Source organism: Fundulus heteroclitus, chromosome 13 (genome assembly GCF_011125445.2).
Source record: "Fundulus heteroclitus isolate FHET01 chromosome 13, MU-UCD_Fhet_4.1, whole genome shotgun sequence".
In the NCBI taxonomy this organism is placed as follows: Eukaryota; Metazoa; Chordata; class Actinopteri; order Cyprinodontiformes; family Fundulidae; genus Fundulus; species Fundulus heteroclitus.
The window spans coordinates 35,751,472-35,768,889 of record NC_046373.1 but is presented as its reverse complement, the minus strand read 5'-3'; the positions used below and the strand labels follow the sequence as shown (position 1 = coordinate 35,768,889).

At 41.2% G+C, this 17,418-nt stretch overlaps 1 protein-coding gene across 2 annotated transcripts in view; it reads right to left on the bottom strand.

Annotated features, from left to right (window-relative positions):
- Positions 1-1,440: 1,440 nt before the first annotated feature.
- The window catches only part of chtopa (chromatin target of PRMT1a), a 70,587-nt gene continuing 54,609 nt past the window's right edge, over positions 1,441-17,418 (bottom strand). For both annotated transcript variants that reach the window (XM_036145619.1, XM_012856563.3), the window contains one exon: positions 1,441-2,123. In XM_036145619.1, the coding sequence (XP_036001512.1) occupies positions 2,034-2,123 (90 nt within the window). In that variant the 3' untranslated portion in view covers positions 1,441-2,033. The remainder of the gene's footprint in view (positions 2,124-17,418) is intronic.

Sequence of the window (17,418 nt, the reverse complement as noted above, 5' to 3'; positions counted from 1 at the left end):
TCAGTCTTAAAATTCACCAGACTCGTCAGTCCTGGAGAGGGAGCGACCAACTTCCGAGACTTTGTTTTATCTTTGTATTTTATATTTTTTATTGTCTTTTCTTTTACAGCTTCAACATTTAAGTTTTAACTGTATATTTTTTATTTCTCTTATTTTACGGTTTTTCCGACGTGGACATACAGATAACTCTCATTCTCTCATTTCTCGGTTTCAACATAAATTCTATTTAAACGTATTTGTACTGTTCAGCCTCTGATATTTTGAGAAGAAAGCTTCTCATTTACAGCAACACTTGATTTAGCCTACATCTAATCTTTAGCCAATAGGAGAATCAAAATCTCCTTACTTTTTTTCGGGTCGACCCTGTTTTGCTGTAAGTGATTACTTCTTCGTGCCCAAATTCAAAATGTTCCTCCACTTTAATGTCAAATCCGGGTCACGGCTGACCAAATTGTGATTTATGTATTATTGGCCTAATCCTGCTTCGCTACTAAAGGCCCATTTTTACCCCGGTTTAAGATTTGACAATAAAATAAGGAATCATTGATCAGAGGTAGAATGGTTTAAATACATATTTAATTCATAGAAATTAAATATGGAGACAGAGTACATACCATTACAAGATGTTGTTCTCACCGGTGGATAAGTCTGTCTGTCTGAAGTAAGTTTTACCAAGACATTCCTTTTATCAACTTTAAACTCCTCCTGCATGGCTCAGTGGGAGGATGACTGACCCCCTCTCCTTCTGACCACCCCCTCAGGACAATAAAACTCCATGTTTATCTTACGCTGGAGCAGGAATGGACAGACCCAACTCTGCTTTCCTCAGTAACCCTAACTAAGATATATTTTTAATTCTCAACAGCTTACAGACGCAGGAAACGACAGACATTGAGGTTTGTCACACTGCTAAGCAGAATCATCACTGGAAACCGTGTGGCACGGCAAGGAAGCTAGTATTTTTCTGAATTTCTGAAACCGCAGCATTAGTCATCTGACGGTCTGCTCATGTGCTGTTTGTTATCCGAGAACTGAGCCAGGAAAAAACCGGGCTGAGCCCACTCATCGAACTGGTCTAGATTTAGCGCAGTCCATTTGTGTCTGGCACGGTTCAGTTCAGTTTGCGAACCATTTACACTCGATAGTTATCTCTGTTACCGAGCTCGGACTGGTCTTGGCACGGTTAAAAAGGGGTAGTGTAAACGGGGTATATGTAGCCAAACCTTGTTAGATACAGTCTTTCCTATTAGAGGAGGTGAAAAAGTGGAAAATGTATTATCTTCATCAATGAACATAGAAATTAAAGACAGAATGAAATGCTTTTAAAATTCAGCACCAATCCACAGTTAAAAAGCTCTCTCTAGCAACTCTATATACACTACTATCCAAAAGAAAAAAAGCAACTGGTGACTGAAAGAAAACATTTTAGAAAGAAACCTCTTACCACACCTAAAGAGACTGTTTTTATTTTGAAACAAATGTAGGAGGATATAAATGTTCCACAGTATAATTTTTCAAATATAAAATGGAAAAAAAACCTCTTAAAACTCTTACACTGTAATGCATAATTTAAACAACATTTTCAATGCAAGTGTTAAGATAAGTCAATGAACTTATGCAGATAAACAGTAAAACTATTTCAGAAATAATTAAAAATTGGTTTTCACAGGATGCGACATTTCCTGGATCACAAACCAGTAGTTTTTACAAGTTTTAAACAGTTTTGACTTAAAAGAAAAAAGCTAACAATGATGAATCAAGGTGTGTAGACATTAGGACTATTCCACAATGAAAAGGTTCTTTTGACAGGTGACTTTGCAGAGTTTAATGTTGGTCAGGTGACACTCCTTTTGTGAGCAGTTTCAATCTAAAGCTATACTACACCCCCTGACTTCAACTACACAGTTCAAGTTCAGTCCTTTACTCCATGCTGTCTGGGTCTGCCTGGGCCATGTAGGCATCCAACTCTGCGTCCAGGTGACCTTTGGTCTTTGACATATAAGCATCCAGTTGGTTGTCCAGCTGTTCACGGGTTACAGCTGGCCGACCACTTCCTCTACCCCGCCCACGACCACGCCCTCCTCGACCAGCAAATCCACCACGACCACGAAGTCCACCACGGCCTGTATGACAAGGCAAGGAAAGTTTATTTGTATAGCACCTTTCATGAACAAGGCAAAGTGCTTTACATGATGCAAACACAAGAAAAGAAAACACAGGTAAAAGGAGTATTGCAGTGGCATAAAAAGTACAAAAAAGAACATCTGAACCACATACTGAAATAATGAAGTTTCTTTTACATTAGTTATTTATTAGTTCCCAGAAATGCTGACAACCCAGGTTTGCAGTTTAACAAACCTCTTGGCAGCTTCTGTACTGTTACCCATCAACTATCCTCAAAAATAAAACAATTAAATGTGTTTTACTATAAGGTTTCTCTCTTAAAGACTTTGTTAGCTAATGACTTGATTTGTGATAATCAGATTTATTTTGTCCCAGAAACATGGCTGCGACAGGATTACGTTAGAATAAATGAGTTAACTCATTATTTAAATTTTCACATTTCCAGAAATACGGGATGTAGAAGAGGAGCAATTTCAACTATTTCAGTTTGATTTATTAATTAGTCTAAGACCAATTAATCTAAACTAAACTGTAACGCACTAAATTCACTTCTGTTTGTCATTTTGTATCATCCATCAGGCCCTTAGTCTCAGTTTGTGGATAAGTTCTCCGACTTCATATCTGTTTTAGTGACAAGGTTATTATAGTGGGGTATTTTAACATTCACATTGTGACTGATTGTGATAATCTTAATATAACATTTAATACTATCCTTGACTCAATAAATTCTATTCAAAATGTGCATAAACCTACGCATTCTTGCCTTCATCCTTAGGCCAGAGTTGTGAAGAAGTATTCCTAAATTCTTCGCAATCAATGCCATATGTCAGCACAAGGTCCAATCTGATAATTTTTAATAACCTTTGAGTTCAATTTAACTGAGTTCTCAACTCTAAAAACGTTCTATTATAGTAGCTCAGACAATACTGTATCAAACTTTAAAGATTCTGTCGCCCTTTTAATTTCCTCAGTATCACAGAAAAACACAGCAGATGGCAGCAATTTTCTTCCTTCCTCTTCACAAATTGATGCTTTTGTTGATTGTGTTACGTCATCATTGCATTTTGCATTAGACAACGTAGCCCCTTTGAAAAAGAAGCCGATTACACTGAAAGCTGACTCCCTGGTTTAAATACTGAATAAAACAAAGTAGTTTTAAGTTATTTACTGTATTATTACACTGTTACACATTAATCTATGGGTTTGTTTATCAATGTAGATCTACAACCTCATTGGTGAATCAGGCTGAGTTTCATCAGGCCCACATGGTCCGACATTTTCTCCTCAGCTGCAACACTTAAAGCACACATGGGTTCATGCTGCGTCTTTATGCATGATCCAGCTGCTGATGTTTTCCCTCTTTTTAGCTCCATGCACTTCCAGCCTGTTACAGTTTATAACCATCATCATCATCATCATCACCTTTTACAGCGACAGGTTTCTCATCTCAGTCTTCGCGCTGACCAGACAAATCTCCTCTATGGTGCAGGGCGCTCTAGTGCGTAATTACGCAAGCCTAAGGCTGAGTTTTAAGTTGTTCTCTGAGTGCATTTTGTCTGTTTGCCTTCTGCGTACGTGGTACTGGACCATACCGGCTTACTTTCACTATTGGTTAAGACCAAAATTATTTATAACTGACCACTCTTCTCGCTGCTCTGTTAACACGAGTTGCAGTAGAAATTACTGATGGCCACAAGTTGTGAAAGAAGCAGAAACAGCTCCGTAGAAGGCAGGGTTTAGACAGCTCTGGATGGACAGAGCTATGAACGGATCATCCGCAGCCCATATGGGCTTTGTCATTTTATTGCGTGAGAAATGCCATGTGTTGCGTGTGAGCGTGTGAAGTCAGTGAAATGTGTGTGTCACACGGTCAATGCGTGAGAGTTGAGAGCCCTGAACATAGCTCTAGATCAGGGGTTAAAGCAAAAATCCATTTGACTGAACATTTTTTCTAGACAGCCAATATATTCCCGGGGCCATGGATGTCATGCCACATTAGTTACCTCACTTGCTTATTTTGCAAAGTCAACTTTAACCAAATCTGGTAGTTTTAGAATTTCAGCTTCAGAGACGTGGCCCCCTCCTGGAAAGCCCTCTCCATCATCTACTTCACTTTCCACATCTACAACGTCACCTGGTTAACTGTCATCTCTGCAGCATCAAGTCCTTCCTTCTCACTTTTGCCAAACTGGTTCACAGTCCACTCACCTCTCGACTTTACAATTTCATCTCCCTTCCCCTCCTTGTCCCCCAGAAACCCTCCATAAACTGCAATTAGTACATAAGAGAGCAGCTTGCATCATTACAACATCGACTTCATACCTGTACATTAACTCCACTGGCTCCCTGTCACATTCAATATAAATCAATCCTATGAACATAAAAGGCCAACCACAACCTAGGACAATGCAGGACACACTAACACTATGATGAGTTCATACATTTCAATTTAACAGATCGTACACATATACATATATGTGTACGATCATATATATATATATATATATATATACACACACACATACATACATACATACATAGTACTTGTTGATGACTGTGTTCAGACAACATAGCACCTCCTCATGCAGTGTTGCATGGGATCCAAATGTTGTTCACAGACCGTCTGATTTTCCTACGTTAGTGGCAGTAAAGCTTGCTCCAGCAGTTGATGTGCTGTTTGCGGTAGCTAATGCGGACAAGACTGCATTGGTTACAGAAAAGTAACTTGACATTGTTAGCTGTTGTCTGCCCCTTGCAGCTGATCTTTGGCTGGCTGCAGTGGTGTAGTGGTCCCTGGAGAAGTGGGTATACTCTCATTGTTTGCCCTTTTAGACGCAGCTCAGAAAAATGCTGCTCAGAAACAATGCCATGTAAGACTGCTCTATTTAGTTTACCCAAAAATCCATCACTAGGGTTTTAGATATTTAGTTTATCTAGATATTTGGCCTAAAACATTTAGATTAAAATATTTCCTTGAGGTGTGAAAATACTGTTGTCTCTTTTTTTAAAGATTTTATCCAGCTTCTGGCAGGTAATGTAAAATTTTCTTTGGTTTATATTGAAGGAATTCCTACACTACATCCACAATCAACATTTCATTACTTTACTGTAGGTTTTTTAATATATACCTAGATGATAAGGCATATGGAAAGTCCTAAATTGAATGAGAAAGAGAATCTATAGAAAGAGATAAAGGTAATGACGAGGAGAACATAAAAACTCAAATCTTTGCAAATTATTAATTGTCAAATATACCAGCTGAAACACCCAAAGAACTGTTGATCCTGTTGATTTAGATGCCCTGACAATGAATGTTTATCCCCTCGATTTTAAAAAGTCAAAAAGGACCTCAGTTCGGTCATTTTTATCATTTAAGGAACAAAGCAAAGGTAAAACCTATTCTTTTAAGGCAAAACTATGGAAACCCTACTCTAAGCCTTCATTTCATCATGGCTGGATTAGCGTGATTCTCTTTATCTCTGAATCGTCAGTCCTCACTCAGATGTCTGCAGCTGGTTCAAATGCTGCTGCACAACTTTTAATGGAAAAACATAAAACAAAGTATATTACCCGATCCTGGCCTCCCTTCACTGGTTGCCTGCTTATCTTAAAGTTCAGTTTAATGAACTTCTGTTTGTTTTTAAGGATTTAAACAGCTTATTATTATTGTTGTTTTTTTAAATTGTTGAGTCTTTACCCAAGTCATTTTATTAGATGTTATTTTGTTTTACCTCCTGTTAAAGTGCTCTTTAAATAATGATGACAATGATGATGATTATGATCACAAGAAACTTTTGCATCATCACCCAGAAGCTGGAAAGAAGAGACAAAAACATTTTTCACACCTCACTTAGTAACTCAAGGAATTATTTTAAACGAAATATTTAAGGCTAAAATATTAAACTGTTTATTGGTTGTTGTTTTTTCTTCAATCCCACTGTTATGTTTAGTAATTTCTGCCAAAAGCTGCAGCATTTTCATGTAATCCATCTGAATGCAGTATTTGCAAGCCATACTTTGATTGGATGGAAAGAAACCTGTCTGTGATTGGTTGGTAACGTGGACAGCTTTTGAAGTCGAGCCAACGGAGAAACCATACACATTATATATTGTGTCTATGGGAAAAAAAGCCGAGCGAGCGCACAGCTGGTCTTGAGCGTGGAAGTAGCAGGTCACGGACAGACACGGAGCCGAGCGCGAGCAAGCATCGTGGGTTGAGTAGAGTTTATCAGAGCGCGCGCGTGACGTTTAAACACTGAATACCTGTCTCACTGCGCGCTCAAACAAAAGAGACAAATATTGCTCTAGAAGTTGGTATACGTAATTCTGACTGAAAAATAAGTGGTCATATGCCATACACCCGCGTACACGCCTGTACTACACCACTGCCTGTCCGACTTCATGTGAGATCGTGAAGCATTGACACCCATTGTGCAAAGCTTAATTTTTTTTTTTACAAACACGGCAAAATCCTTCGTCATCCTTACCGTTGACAGACTGCAGCCATGTCCCAAATTTCTCGTTTTCCATCCACTTTTGTTGAAATTTGCATTTTCCCATTCTCTAAATCTTTCTGTGCCTCGAGCTTCTTTTCCAAACATTGTAAAAACATACGGCTTTACGATCAACCGGAAGCAGTTCAGCGCAAACACGCAGAATCAGTTATATCTGATATTTTATCTGACAAAACTGTTTTTATGACCGTATTTTTTTTTTGAAAAAAAAAATAATGCCACCAATAATCACATTTAATGACTTTTAATGCTAATTAAGGCCTTGATTTTAAAACATTTTATTTAGTGACTTTTAATGCCCCGCGGAAACCCTGTTAATCTGTTTGCATCAAAATCTTTGTGATTTTATTTAACGAGTGGCTATAAGAGCACTACGTTAGTATAAATCAGTCAACTCCCTCCAATTATTTAAATTCTCAGTACTTGTCCTGTTAGATCTCAGTGCTGCATTCCATACAGTTGATCACAATATTCTACTAGAAAGACTTGAACATACTGTAAAGATTAAGGGGAAAGCATTAGGCTGGTTTAAATCTTATCTGTATGACAGATTCAGTTTTTTCATGTTAATAATAAATCTTCAAACTCTAGGGTCACTTGTGACCACAAAGCCCAGATGTTCCTTTTCTGGAATTTTCTCACAACATGAACAAAGTATTTAAGATTGGCCTACAGTTGACATCCTCTCCACATAGCCATTCTCACAACCGCAGCTCTGTAACTAAACCAGCATATTCTAAAAGCCTCAGAGCCCCAGATCCTCCCCCTCAACGTATCACGCAACATTCCTGTGCTAAGGACCTTCAGATAACCTCTCTGTGATACACACCGGGCCCTGGGAGCACGTTTATCAGACATGACAGTTTCCAGCATCAGCTGGGGCCATTTGCCGGAGATTATGGAATATCTGTGATGATCCGTGGCAGAAATAAGAAAAACAGAAGGATAACAAAAAGGAACAAAAACTTAAAAGTCATAAACTGTCAGATGGAACCTGTCACAGAGACATCAACCACCAAGTCATATAAACTGGGTTTACTAAACATTAGATCTGTCAGGAAAATCCCTTTTAATTAGTGACTTCATTATTGACAATAATCTTGATGTTATGTTTTTAACAGAAACATGGTTACATGAATTTAATGAGGCAGCTATTCTGATGGAGTCGACTCCTCCAAACTGCAATTTTCTTTGTGAGAACAGACAGCAAAAGAAAGGTGGAGGAGTGGCAACATTGTTTAATGATTCACTAAAGTGTAAAAAGGTGTTTTTGGGAAAATTCAACACTTTTGAACATTTGGCTCTCCAGGTAAAGAGCCCGGTACGAACTATGTTTCTGAATGTTTACAGGCCTCCTAAGTCCACATCAAACTTTTTAAAGGATTTTAGTGACCTCCTGTCTGTGATATGTGTTCATTATGACTGTTTAATTATTGTGGGAGATTTCAACTTTCACGTTGACAACCCTGAAGACAGGTGCAAAAGAACAGTGACACGCTTAGAAACTTTGGTTTAACTCAACATGTTAAACAGCCAACACACAAACAGGGACTTATTTTAGACTTGATCATCACTAAAGGTCTAAAGATTTCTAAAGTCAATGTAACTGACGTTGCCCTAGCTGATCATTTTTCTGTTACCTTTGAAAGCATAATTTCCAGTGACTCATTTAGCCAAAGGGAAATCCTAAGAAAATGCACCTTTAAGGACAATGCCACAGAAAGTTTTATTCAAGTTTACTCTGCTACTTCAACCTTGGGCTGCAACTCAGTAGATAAACTAGTAGATAACTTTCATTCTAAAGTCTCAGACATAATAGACTGAATTGCTCCAGTTAAAGTGAAGGTTTTTTCCGGGAAGAAAAAATCTCCGTGGAGAAGTGCTCCAGCAGTTAGAGGCGAAAAAAGAGAGTGTTGAAAAGCTGAATGCAAGTGGAGAAAGACCAGACTCCAGGTTCACTATGACATCTATAAAGAGAGACTTTACAGATATAACTTAGAACTGAAAAATGCAAGAGAATCTTTCTTCTCTGAGATCATCAACAAAAACATTAATAATGCTCGTGTCTTATTTACCAGTCGACAGGTTAACAAATCCTCCTGTGTCCGTGGCTTCCGAACTCCACTCCACCAAGGCCTGCAATGAATTTGCTAACTTTACTGAGAAAATCTTAAAAATTAGAGGATCAGTTTGTACATCCAAACTAACTCCAGAACCAAAGCTGTATTCAGCTGGAACTTATCCTGACAAAATGTCCCAATTCACCCAAATAAACTACAAAAGCTAAGAGGAGATCATTCAGCAGCTACGTTCCTCCTCCTGCTGCCTTGATGTTCTACCCACAGTTTTCTTTAAGAAAGTTTTGCCTGTCATAGCGTCTGATTTGACTCAGATAATAAACACGTTCCTTCTGTCAGGTGTTTTCCCCCAGTCCCTAAAAACAGAAATGATCAAACCACTGCTGAAAAAGAACAATTTAGACAAACTACTACTCCAGAACTATAGGCCCATCTCAAACCTCCCCCTTTATCAGTAAGATTATTGAAAAAGCTGTGTTTCAACAATTAAACACCTTCTGAACAATGACCAGCCGCTTTGACGTTTTCCATTCTGGCTTTCGTGCTCACCACAGTACAGAGACCCCCCTTATCAAGGTGTTTACTGACATCCATATAAATGCAGACTGTGGAAAAACCACAGTGCTGGTTCTGTTGGACCTCAGTGCAGCATTCGATACTGTCGATCACTCCATCCTGTTAGAGCGCTTGGAAAACTGGGTCGGCCTTTCTGGTACAGCTCTCAACTGGTTCAAATCCTACTTAAAGGACAGGGACTTTTTTGTATCATTAGGTAACTTTACATCCCAGTCGACAAAATTTACATGTGTGTAAAATCCTTCTGTTAGTTTAAAAATCCCTGAATGGCTTATCACCTAAGAGTTCCGACGGTGCCTCCCGGCAGCGGCTTGGGCATACAGCTCTGACCAACTCGCGGACATTTTCATAAAAAATGTCGCCAAACTTGCTAGAAACTACTCATCTACCCAGCCGACCAGTACATGATTGCCAGCGCCTGCTGGATTATGGTCATGTAGTGTTTTTGGACTTGTAACCACTACTACGCTCGATTGGCTTCGGAATTCTCCGGGAGGAAGTCCCGGGGGCCTGCGAGGCGGCGGACTCGACGAGCAGCTCATGCCGGTGGAGGGCGAAGCGGAAGCAGTGCAGCCGGCTGAAGAAACGCGGTTGTCGCGGAGGTTTACCAGCTAAGCTAAAGGCTAACCCCTTTAGATCGCCGCTCCCATCCATCTTGCTCTCCAACGTCCGCTCACTGGACAACCAAATAGACCATTTACAACTCGAGCTCTCTGCAAAGAGGGAGTTTAGAGACTGCTGCACTCTGATCCTGACGGAGACATGGCTTACCTCATCAATCCCGGACAACGCCGTTAGCCTGGAGGGGCTAGCTACTTTCCACGCCGACATAAGTACAACTCAGCGGTAAGACCCGAGGAGGCGGACTCTGCGTTTACATCAATAACACCTAGTGTAAAAATGCTAGAATAGTCAAAAGCTTTTGCTCTCCGGACATTGAGCTCCTGATTATTAGCTGCAGACCGTTTTATCTGCATAGAGTTTACTGTTGTTATCATCACAGCGGTTTACGTGCCTCCCAGCGCAAACACAAAAGAGGCCATGAGTGTTTTCTATCGGAATATCTCTGAGCTGCAATATGCACACACAGAGGGGGTTTTCATCATTGCTGGGGATTTTAACCAGGCAAATATGTTCTCCCTCATTTCTACCAACACGTGGATTTTGCTACTCTGGGAGAGAACACTCTAGACTTAGTTTACACAAATATTAAAGACGCATTCAAGGCAGCCCTCCGCCCCCACCTCGGCTCTTCAGACCACCTTTCTGTGATGCTAATTCCTGCATACAGGCCCCTGCTGATCAAAGCTAAACCTACAGTGAGGCAGGTGAGGGTGCGGACTGAGGGAGCAATGGAGGCGCTCCAGGACTGTTTTGAGTGCTCTGACTGGGACATGTTCAAAGCTGCAGCAACTTATGAGGACAAGATCGACATTGATAAATATGCCATGACTGTGTCAGCCTACATCAACAAATGCATTGAGGACGTCAGCACCACTAAGACATCATCACCCGAGCCAACCAAAGACCCTGGATTACTGAGGAGGTCCGTTAAGCGCTAAAAGCACGGAACTCAGCCTTCAAGTCTGGTGACAAGGAGGCACTGAGAACAGCGAGAGCCAACTTGAACCATGCCATCAGGTTAGCGAAGCGGAGCCACACTAAGAAAATCCAGGAGCTTTTCCACGACGCCAGCAACACCAGGAGCATGTGGCAAGGCATACGGGCGATCACTGACTACAACACGCCCTCCCCCCCGGTGGGTGAACTTGATGCTGACTTCCTTAACGGACTAAACAGGACTCCAGCAGTGAAGGCTGTTCCCCATCAGGAAGAGGAGGTCCTCTGCCTTGACACCGCCGACGTGTGGAAGACTCTGAGGAGAGTCAACCCGCGGAAGGCCCCAGGTCCAGACAACATACCTGGGCGGGTCCTCAAGGAGTGTGCAAGTCAGCTGGCTGGTGTCCTCACAGACATTTTTAACACCTCGCTGGACCAAACCACAGTGCCTGCATGCTTTAAGTCTGCCAACATCATTCCAGTGCCGAAGAAACCTCAAGTCACCTGTTTCAACGACTACCGGCCTGTTGCACTGACTCCCATCATGATGAAGTGCTTTGAAAGGCCTGATCAAAGACGACAACGACCGGGACTACCGAGAAGAGGTGGAGCAGCTGGTGGGTTGGTGCAGAGACAACATCCTGATCCTGAACGTGCAGAAGATGAAGGAGATCATGGTCGACTTCTGGAAAAACCAGCCTCGCCATGCTCCACTGCTCATCAACAGCTCAGCTGTGGAGGTGGTCAGCAGCACCAAATTCCTGGGGGTGCACATCACAGACAACCTCACCTGATCTGTGAACACCACGTCACTGGTGAAGAGGGCACAGAAGCGCCTGTACTTCCTGCGGAGGATGAGGAGAGCCCACCTGCCACCTCCCATCCTCATGACCTTCTACAGAAGCACCATAGAGAGCATTCTGACCAGCTGTCTCTCTGCGTGGTGTGAAGGCTGCAGTGCCTCCGACTGGAAGAACATGAGGAGAGTGGTGAGGACAGCAGAAGGGATCATCGGGGCTCCTCTTCCCTCCATTAAGTGTCCCGAGCCCATAACATCATCAGTGACCCCTCACACCCCCACCATGGACTGTTCTCCCTGCTGCCTTCTGGGAAGAGGTTTCCGCAGCATCCGCTGCAGGTCCACCAGGTTTTGCAAAAGCTTTTTCCTTGGCGCCATCAGACTGTTAAACTGCTTAACTATAAACTGGACTCTGCACCACATTTGCATCATTGTATCTCTAGCATACAAATGCTGCCGAACCTAGTTTCTAAATGCACTCTTGCACAAATGCCCTTTGCACAATCATTCTGCACATACAAATGGTTTTAAACTACTCACTTGTACACTGTGATCGCACACTGTCACTGTCTCCTGCATTGTTTACATTGCAATTGTTTACATTTCAATTGTTTACTTTTAATCACTGCAGCACTTTATACTGTAATTTACTGTAAGTACTCTAAGTCTAAATACATCACAGACTTGTTATCAGTGTATCAACCCTCCAGACCACTAAGGTCGTCTGGCTTCAGCCTACTCTGCATACCAAGAACCAGAACTAAACATGGAGAAGCAGCATTTACTTCCTATGCTCCACTGATCTGGAACAAACTTCCAGAAAACTGTAAAAGTGCTGTAAGCCTGAGTTCCTTTAAATCAAGATTAAAAACACATTTGTTTAGGATTGCCTTCGACTGGTTTTAATTGAACTGTATTACTGAAACATCATTAGTTTACTTTGTAGTCCAACAGTTTTTTTTTATTTTCCTATATTTTAATCATGTAAAGCACTTTGCATTGTCTCTGTACTGAAATGTGCTATACAAATAAATTTGCCTTGCCGAGTACCACAGGGTTCAGTCCTCAGGCCAATTCTCTTTACTATATATATATATATATATATATATATATATACACACATGCAAAATTATCAGACAAGCATGGGATTAATTTCAACTCTTTACTATATATATATATATATATATATATACACACACATGCAAAATTATCAGACAAGCATGGGATTAATTTCGACTGTTATGCTGATGACACTCAGCTATATTTATCCATAAATCCTGATGAATCTAATCAATTACTTCAACTACAGGCATGTCTTCATGACATCAAAACCTGGATTACTTTAAATTTCCTGCTTTTAGGTACAAGGCAGAAGTTGTAATCTTTGGACCAGAGTGCTCAAAAAATAAACTTCTTTATTATTCACTTAATCTGGATGGCATTAAATTGGCCGCTGGTAATAAAGTAAAAAAATCCTGGTGTTATTTTTCACCAAGACTTTCACTTAAATCCCATATTAAACAGGTTTCCAGAGCTCTGTAGATCCATCCATTCACTTAGCTCTCAGCAGTAATGATTTATGGAATTCTTCATAAATAAAATTGAATCTATTAAAAATAAAATCATTGGTACCCTCCCAAACATGGCCCCCTTCACATTGGCTCTCAAAAGCCTGGGGCTTTGCAAATCACATGCAGTGTTTCCATACACATTTACAAGTCTAATTTAATTTACCTGCTGTCATGGTTTGCTGGCAAGGACCTAGGCAGCAACGAGGCAGAGGCAGGTGCATGGTGAAAAAAAGACTTTACTTAAGGAAAACTTACAGGATGCACAGGAGAACAGGAAACAACCAAGGCTCAGAAACGGGGTCTCAAAAGGAAAACACGTCCGGCTCGGGGACAGGCTTCAACCAGAGGCTACAACACAGAGCTACCCGACAACAGGGAAACAAACCAAAGGAACTTAAATACGGCTGGGAATTAAACATCAACAGGTGATTCTGATCCTGCTTTGCTATGTCTTGTCTTGTCTTTCTGAGCACTTTCTTCATATCAACCAAATTAATGGATCCATGGAAAACATGGATCTGGTAAGCTGCTCTCTCAATACTATTGATACATTTTTTTCGACGGGTAGGCAACAAAAGGGGGACCCGTCCGGTCCTGATTTGAATAATTTTGTGAGATACACCCTAAATTCCTGGATGGAAAACGGTGTGTCTTTCGACTTTGTCATTCCTGGACGTTTGAAACTTTTACATTTGGATTAAGGATACTTGGATCTCTACTTATTGGTTTTTGTGGATTTTTGAAGTATCAGCAAATAAAGCGGATGTCGGTAGCCATTTGGCCTTGATCAGGCTGCCGGCTGCATATGACGCGCTCACTATGGTTGTGAACAGACAAACCTGGAAGGTGAAGGAGCAGAGCCGAAAGCTGGCTGTACTGGAACGCAGACTGACTTTGTTGGTTGAACTTAAGGGGGTGATGGGATAAAATGTGGAAGTGAAATGTGGATAAGCCCAACAAATCGGAAAATTGGATTTACCATTTGGAGCCAGCAAAATGACTTAAAGCTGACAGGAAAGGCAGTGCAGCTTGCCCACATAACAAATAACATATATGGATTATGCCCTCCCTATCTCTACTCCTGGATTGTTATGGTGGAGAATGCTCAGAAAAGCTCCCAGCTACCCCCCTTCCCCGAGGACACCTGTGGATGCTTTTTCTGAACTGTTGGCTGGCTGATAACATCAAGGACAATGGAGAGTGTTCACGGAGATATAAACACTTTCACCCAAACACACACACATAACTGATACTCATAAAACTGATGAACTTACGTACACGTGACGGGTCTCAAATGTTTACCTTCTGCATATATGTGTCTTGTGTTATTTGTGCTTTTCGTGCTATGAGGGGTTTTTTTTGTCAGTTGTTTGACTCTTTATTTGTGAGAGCATAAATAGTCCACAAGGCAGCGCCAACCGACATAGAATTTCTCTGTTTTCTCTGGGCTTCGCACAATGAGCGGGGCTTTGTGCAGTAATAAAAACTGTCTGCCACAAGGGAAAAGTAAGGGGATGAGGAGTTTACAGACCTATCCATTTTATAACCTTTTTATTATAAAAAGTTGTTTTAAGATGATTTGAGGCAAGATTGCACACCTCCAAACTTCCTCTGTGCAGTCAGTTCATCAGGATTATGAGCCAATTTAATCCTTCTCGCACTGCTTAGTTGAAGCAGACCTGTGGACGGGGTGATATTTGGCGCTTCTTACCTCGTTGCGCATGTAAATAAATCACGCTGTGTGAGTTTAAGCAGATGTTGTTCTGTTTCAAAACACGCAAACATTTGGTTTGTGTCTCTGTCTTTAGACAGCAAGAGCACAACATAAACAAGTGACGGGGAGAGAAAGAGAGATCTGTCCAAGTCTCTTGGCACAATCTGATCCGGTCTGCGTGAATGTCTGGTGGGGCCAGATCACAGTTGGGCAGGGCCGTAAAGAGGGAGGGGGCAATGGCCCCCTAGCCCCTCTTGTTCCGGCGCCAGTGCGCACGGAGCAGGATCGCTTTCTGTAGCAGAGAAACAGGAGGAGACCTCAGCACTTAAAGCCTTTAACCTATATAAAAATAACTTTGCTGTGATCAAAAAACCCGCAATACCTTACTTAAAAACTGTCCTCTCTGAACTCGTGTGATGAAAAATAATACACCCCCCATCCATCCAACCATGATGGATGGCACACACAAACACACACACACACACGTCCCTGAGCAGTACAGGCAAAAAGAAGCAATGCTTTGTACTGGTGTAGAGCGTGAGAAATAGGGTTGGGGGCGGTGTTAAAGGGACTAAAGAAATGTAATGCCATCAGTTGCATGGTGTCCTCCCATATCTCTGGAGTACAGATTAGTGGATGAGTAGCAGGATATGATGAACTTCTCTGCCTCTGTCTGACCACTGTCTTCTTGCCGCCACCCGCTGGACCGGAGTGGTACATCACTATGTCATACACGTCATTTGGCTGTTTTACATAAATGGCCTCTAGGCTAATGGAAATAGGAAAACCCAAAAGCCCCAGGGTTTTGTTTAACTGGGTAATACAAAACCTGGGGCTTTCAATTGAAAAGTGGGTCATGATTACCTCGTCCTCAGTAAGTGAGCCAGCATTGGAGGGATCTTTAAAACCTGATCGGTGTTTGGACTGTTTAGACCCAGCTGAGCTTCCAAAGTTACATAAAATTTTAGCTTCATCTAAACCTTCGTCTTCTATGTTAGACCAAATCAGAACCAAATTATTTAAGGAAGTATTCCCTTTGACCACTGCCCCATTTTACATGATTAATCTATCATAGTAAACGCATATGTACCGCAGGGTTTTAAGGTAGCATTATTCAACCTTTATACAAGAAACCTTCTCTTGATCAAGATTACTAAAAAAATTACAGACCTATAGCTAATTTTCCTTTCTTGTCTAAAATCCTTGAGAAAATCCTTGCTAATCAATTAAAGAACATCAACATAGCAATGACGTGTTTGAAAAGTTTAAGTCAGGATTCAGAGCTCATCATAGCACTGAAACAGCTCTGGTGAATGTCACTAATGATATTCTCATGGCCTCAGATAAGCAGGGCAGTCAAAAGTAGCCGGTCAACGGCGGCAATTCGGTGTCTATATCAGCTCTTGCCGCCGCCTACATTTCCTCGATTATATAATGGAGCAATATTTGTGCCTTCTGGTTGAGCGCGCAGGAACCAATCCAAGCTCAACTCTGAAAAACTGTTCTCGCGCGATGCTCGCGGAGAAACAGCCAAGGGAGCGCACAGCACAGCTGGTGTTGAGCATGGAATGAGCATGGAATGAGCAGGTCGAGCGCGCAAGCAGAGAAGGACCTGAGCGCACACGAGACCGGTTTTGAGCGCGTGCGTGTTGTCTTACTGTGCCCTCGGAAGTTAGTAAATTGTCATATATTCACCTAATCTGATCTGTTTTATATGGTGCTAGTAATTCAAATTCAACTAATTTTATGTAAATTTGTTCAAAACCTTTGTTAAAACATGATTATAACGTGAAAAAAATGTTTCAATAATAAAAAAAACAAAGGTTGTTTTTGAAGAATTGATCATTCACTTTTTTTGCTTTTTATTCAATTTAAAACATGCACTCTGACTCTATTCTTTAAATAATCACCTGCGTTATCGCGCAGGGCTCTCCGGATTGTTTTTTTACCTTCGGCGTAGTTCCAAGAATGCCAGAGACTCTAGCAAAAAAGACCCGTGCTCACTGTTGCCAAGTCCGCTTATTTCATGCGACTTTGGGCTTCTCTTTTCTAAAGTTGCTTGTATATTTCATGAGTCATGGGTTGGGTTTTTTTGGGCTTGTTTCTGAAAGTGAAATCGCTTATTTGGGCTCAAAAATAAGTGATGATAAACACCAGTTATTAAGAGACCTGCTTGCACTACAGACACTTTGAGTATAACTAGATGAAATATCCCTCCGCCTCATTACGCGCTGGAGCGCATCGTGACATAGGAGCCGAGGGAGTAAAGGCAGAAAGGGCAACTCTGCCCGCATATTCTGCAGTTTAATTAAATTCAATTCTATTTATATAGCGCCAATTCATGAAATATGTCATCTCAAGGCACTTTACAAAGTCAAATTCAATCATATTATACAGATTGGGTCAGATTAAACAGATTGGTCAAAAATTTCCTACATAAGGGAACCCAGTTTATTGCATCAAAGTTCCGACAAGCAGCATT